General features: G+C 40.0%; 1 protein-coding gene across 1 annotated transcript; it reads right to left on the bottom strand.

The window, feature by feature from the left end:
* Positions 1–740: 740 nt before the first annotated feature.
* On the bottom strand, positions 741–2,627 carry hoxb1a (homeobox B1a). Its single transcript, XM_088317388.1, has 2 exons — positions 1,832–2,627; positions 741–1,090 (listed from the first exon to the last, which is right to left on the bottom strand). Exons 1-2 carry the CDS (start codon positions 2,625–2,627, stop codon positions 741–743), a joined length of 1,146 nt encoding a protein of 381 aa, XP_088173514.1.
* Between the last annotated feature and the right edge of the window lie 3,227 nt (positions 2,628–5,854).

The raw sequence follows: 5,854 nt of genomic DNA, 5'->3' as shown, positions 1-5,854 counted from the left end.
TGCAATTGGTCCCTTACACCTTATGTGTGTTTCCATGTTCTCCACAATGATGGCTTGAATTTAGAAGACAAATTTCATTAATACAAATGATAAAATTCCCAACAATAAAGATTATTGCTTTTCTTCTTTTACCACATTTACTATTTTGTCCAATATATAAATATAAATACTAGGTCAGTGTATTGTAAATTAAAATAAAATTATGGCCAAAGATGCCCAAAACAAATCGTTGTCATCAATTTTGTTAAACTGAAATGAAGCAATACTTGGCATGGGCAGAGCATAAATGTTTTTTTTCCTAACTCATTGCTTTGAATTTTTGTAAGCATTTAAGAGCAAAGTTTCCAACATTTCAAAGTATAAAATTTCTTTAGAACATCGTTAGTGTGCGGTGAAGTTCCTCTTTATTGTAAAGTAAAACATGAATTTAAGAAGACATTTTCTAATAAATAAACAATAAATATGAATTCTCATAGTTGTCAATTTGAATGTGTCGTTTATTGTTTAATTCTTTTGGTGTTTTTAATTACATTGCTGTTTATTGTGCATTTAAATTTAAATACGCTACTGCATAATGTAGCGTTCAGTTGCAAATTATGTAATTAGAACGCTATATATTTGGGATCAATGTCTCAGCGAAGTGATACAAGCATTGCACACTGAATGAAAGCTATGTTGTTCTCCAGGGCATTGTTGATTTTACATATCCAGGTCCAATGAGCAACGGTGATTTGTTGTCTCTACTCCGAGTCAGGAGACGCGTCTGGTGAAGTGGATGCGGATGAGCGGTCCGCTTCCTCCAGTACCTTGTTGAATCCGTCGCCAGTGTTACTCAAACCCGAAGAGGAAGGGCCCACCGGCGTGGAAGTGCCTTCCTTCTCACGTTTTTTCTGCTTCATGCGCCTATTCTGGAACCAAATCTTCACCTGGGTCTCGTTAAGCTCGAGTGACGCTGCGATTTCCACTCGCCGTGCTCGCGTCAGATACTTGCTGAAGTGGAACTCTTTCTCCAATTCTGTGAGCTGCCGTGTCGTGAAGTTAGTGCGCATAGTGTTGTTTGTACCAGCCAGGCCGAAGTCAGAAACTTTAACTGAATAGATGAAGAACAAACCATACGTTATTGACCAGTTTTATAACAGACTGACAGACGACAAGAGATTGGAAACAATTTGGAAACTCCGTGTTGCGCACGCAATATACATCATTAAAGAGAAACCCATTTGCTTCACCTTTTAACTATTGTTTATTTGTATTGTGTGTGCCCGTGAGTTACCGTGTGTGTGTTTTTGTGCGTGTGTTTATTTATGTGGGGCGGGATGTGCTGGGAATGTGCCTCCTGTTATCATTATGTGTGAAACTGTAATGATCACATATTAATTCACTAGTCTTATTAGATATGTATTTAAAATGAGATGTTCCGGTATAAAGTTTACATTTATTTTACACAATTCCGATCATCTAATCTAAATATTGCACTTTTCAGTAAACATCATCATTCATTGGCCTAAGGATTTGTTTTCCCCATTTATAGTAATTTCACGTTAATCAAAATTGAGAGGAGGCAAAACATTTGTCTGAAAAATTCACCTTTCAACTGAAAACGTAAAACATTATTCAAATGTTACACCGTGGTCACATTTTGTGGTTTGATTTGTGTTTTCTGTCCAGCATTCATTTAAATATTTTGCTTTTACTCTATTTGTTTGACGTGTTTTAACTGATAACTTTCATGCAGACGCCCTCGAATTGGTGCACTCACATGTGAAAATTAAAGGTACTCCGAGCAATTCATTTACGACTAACACACTCTCACACGCACGCACACACTCGCCTGTTTTTGGTGGATTCCTCTTCACCTTCATCCAGTCAAATGTTCGCCCCCGTCCGCCTTGCTGACACTCCTCGTCCTCCCTCTCTCGCTCCAGGGAGACGGGTACCTCTCCATATCCTCCCCCGTTTGGAAACCCCAGGTAGCCCGCTGCGTCGAGACCCGAGCTAACCTGTGACGGGAATTGGGAACCGACAAGTGAGCCCTGAGGCCCACAATAGGCGGCAGCCAGGGTTCCATAGCTTGGACCAACGGTGGGGGCCGAGGAAGAAAATGTTGATTGATGATAGTATGTCGATGTTACTGGCTCGTCTATGAAATATTGAGGATGGATGGTGTTGGCTGAGCCCGTCGTTGTAATGTAGTCAGCGTTTGTGGTGCAGGCCTGCTCCAAATAGGCCCCGTTATTGACAGCACTTCCGTTATGATAGGAGGACAATAATCCACTTTGGGTGTCGTGAAGATGATGATAGTAGCCATTATGCCTTTGTTGATGCTCGTGATGAAGTGGTTGTTCATGAAGCTGTGCCAGTCCTGTTGCCTCATTCGCTCCTCCACCGTCAGTGCTTACGCGCAAGCGTTCATCCACATTGTAACTCAGCGTGGAACCTCTCGACACCGTGATGGGAGTTTGGGTAGCGGAGTGACCCGAGTGGATGTTGTCGCTGGTCAGCTGGAAACCTTGATGCTGATCCAAAGGATGGTGATGCAAATGCTGATGGTATCCAGATTTAGGTCTACAATAGGATCGATTACTAACTGAATACTGCATGAATGAGTTCATATTCGATGTGTCCATGCAGACACAAGCGGTAAATATTAGAAACAAAATATATTTAAAATAAATGGACACGGAAATATATACCGTTAAAAATACTTTCCTGCAAAGGAAACTGTACTACAAACAAAAGGTATATGCTGTTAATTAAAATGATCAAAAAATAGGGAAGGGAAAGTAAAGACCGCTTCCCCCAAATTGAATCTGACATAAATAATGCGCTCTGCTTGAGATGCGCTTGTGTGAGCGTGTGTGCTCGTGCACGGGCGTGCGTCAACATGTACCTGTATGTTTATGCAAAAAGGAAGGCCCCTACGATGTGACCAAATCAATTCTGCGTGCGGAATCTTGAGGATCGGCGATGATATTAAATAATGCAACGGGGCAGAAATAGTCAAGTCACCTCTTCGTGGTCACGCGAGTTATCGTCCGTCTTCTTCCATTCTGTTGGCCTAATTTATTTTCTTCTCATACTTGGCTTTCCTCTTTTGCGTCTCCTCTCTGTTTTTCGTGTCACTTCTTTTCTTACCTCTGCCTGGGTCACGTGAGCTGTCGTCACGTCGCCTAGGGTGACCAAAGGCTCAGAAGTTTGTTGGCCGGTGGACGAGGCAAAGATCCAGTTGGTGCGTGCGTGTGAGGGTGAAAGAGAGAAGGAGGAACGGGGAGGATTTACGTGCGCGCGTTTGTATTTGCGCACGCGCCTCATCCATCACTCGCAGTGACACGGGCACGACAAAGAAACTTCAATCAAACCGACCCATCAATCTGATATCAGCACGAATCTGTCAGGGCAAATAGAGGGGGAGAGAAGAAAAGAGAAGCTGCGAACAGCCTTCTGCTATCTGGCATCATCAGTGCAAAAATGCTCTTAAAAAAAGCAAACATGACCACCACAAGTAAAGCAAAGTAGTTGCACTTAATTGGAAACCCTGTAGGCTACTGTGCATTTTCAGCATGATAGATAGATAGATAGATAGATAGATAGATAGATAGATAGATAGATAGATAGATAGATAGATAGATAGATAGATAGATAGATAGATAGATAGATAGATAGATAGATAGATAGATAGATAGATAGATGGACAGATCACAAACTTTCTGGAATTATTGGATTGGGAAAACAATGATTTCAAATGAAAGGGTATTTGACCATATGTTTGTAATGACATTATTTTGGTGATCTATTGCAGCAACGAGATTAAGGCAGACACTTTTGTCCAGGAAAGAAATAATTAATGTCAGTGTTCCTTCAATTTTTTTTGTATTTGTGTGAAGCAATGGTTTATCATGGCGCAGATCAATCCACTTTGTTACAAGCTTACTTTGGATGACTACGCTTTTAGCAAGCGTCATGATTTTTCTAAACTCATAGTACCATTCCAAATGTCTATGAGGGACAGCATATTCTTATAGTGAAGCATTTGACTGTTTAAGTGTCTTCTTTTTTTCTTGACAGTTATCAGTATAGCAAGTCTTCAAACCGCGGGGATTGGCCTGTCAGAAAGCACAACTCCATTTCACCACCAGGATATGTAAGTCACGACGAGTGGTGTGGGTGGCTAACAAGGATGGCGGTTAATGATCACATGGTGACTGAAAGGACGCAGACCAAAGTAAGTGGGCAAGAAGAATGCAGGAACAGACTGGTACGAGATGAAGATTAAATGACACCCACACGACTGTCAGGGTGGTAAAGTGACTACAGGGTGGAAAGAAGCTGAGGTTAAAAGGTGAGGTTTAATTATGTCTCTTCAAAACATTTCAATGTCCTGTCATGATTCATGTTGTTGTACACAGTACAAAGTGACCGCACAATTTACAGGAAAATATTGTAAAATCTCAACAGAATAATAACAATTCGTAAGTCATAAATTAGTAACATTAAATATTTCTGTTAAAATAACAGCAAGAGTGTGTGATGATAATCTGCTCTATTTGTTCAAACTACAAATCACGGACAGAAAAATGACGTTGGAGTCCAATCAAAATAATTTGGCTTAAAATGACAAATATTAAGAATATAATTATCTTTTTTTCTGAGTTTATTTTTGAAACTACAGAATATTATTGAAGATCACTTTATATGCTTATTAAGTGCTTGATTGTTTAGTGAAATACATAAATGAGTGTTTGTATAATTTCTGCCTTCATTGGAAAAGTTAATAATAATTACATTTCATTTATCCATCTTATAAATAAGTCTAATTTCCCAAAGCTAGTTATAGATAGGATTAAGCGCTATCTTCAGACTTAATTTAAATTGTAGACATGAAAAATACGGTTGTTCCGATACTTACTGTTCTCTTTATTGCTGCAAATAACTCTCTTTGTTACATAATGTAAATTATTGTTCAACTCCAACTGTAAAATATATGTGAGAGTGGTTCTCCATGAGGTTTCCCTGGGTTTTTGTGATTTTTCTTGCTGAGAAGTGGGAATTAAGAACGGGAGACACAAAGCAAGGGAAGTGTTTGTTTTGTGTGATTTTTCTCAATGTAAAATGAAAACTCCATGATCCACAAATTAGGGCCGCCCTCAGACTTCTTCAAATCACACCTTTTCGTGGTTGTGTGCATATTTCCAAGTTCCACATGAAGAGTTTATAATAAACCTAGATGGGATAATCGCTGTGTCTTCAAAGCGCCTGAGAAATGTGCGTAAAGAATTGACTCAAGTGCCAACAGAGAATATGCCCTTCAGTTCTGAAGTGCGAGTGGTCCACAAGATTCTTTGCAATTGTGATGGCTCATTATGTCTTCCAAGATTAATGTCGACATAGCCTCATCCCAAGATCACTCACTGATCATCTCTACCAGATACCCTCTTTAGCGGCTTGACGAAGCCCAAATTTAGCTGTTCAAAGTCCAACAGTTGCCTATTTCGATCCAGCTCACGGCACCTTCACTTCGTAGAAATCTGTACCTTTTGTTGAGCAGCGGTCATTTGGTTCACCAGCTGACTCAGCATCAGAGAATCCGATCAAAGCATCTGTGTTTGACTGCTAAGACTAGAGAGCTGTTTGAGCTATATGTCTGGTCATTTGGCCACTGCTGTAGTCGACTTCCAAGCATAAACTGATACGTTTGTTGATGTCTTACTGACCTCATCACGTTTCCTCAATTTGACATTAGTGTCAGAAGATGTTGCTACAGGATTTGCATTATATAGTCCACATTTCGTGAGTATGGCCTCAGTATAATGCCTCTGTTTAAGAAAGATACAGTTCTTCTCTTTGTCTTCGACCA

Source organism: Idiotropiscis lumnitzeri, chromosome 15 (genome assembly GCF_059441095.1).
Source record: "Idiotropiscis lumnitzeri isolate Australia: NSW breed Sydney's pygmy pipehorse chromosome 15, RoL_Ilum_1.0, whole genome shotgun sequence".
Lineage (NCBI taxonomy): Eukaryota > Metazoa > Chordata > Actinopteri > Syngnathiformes > Syngnathidae > Idiotropiscis > Idiotropiscis lumnitzeri.
The sequence above is the reverse complement of the archived record's forward strand: the minus strand, read 5'-3'. Positions and strand labels throughout refer to the sequence as shown.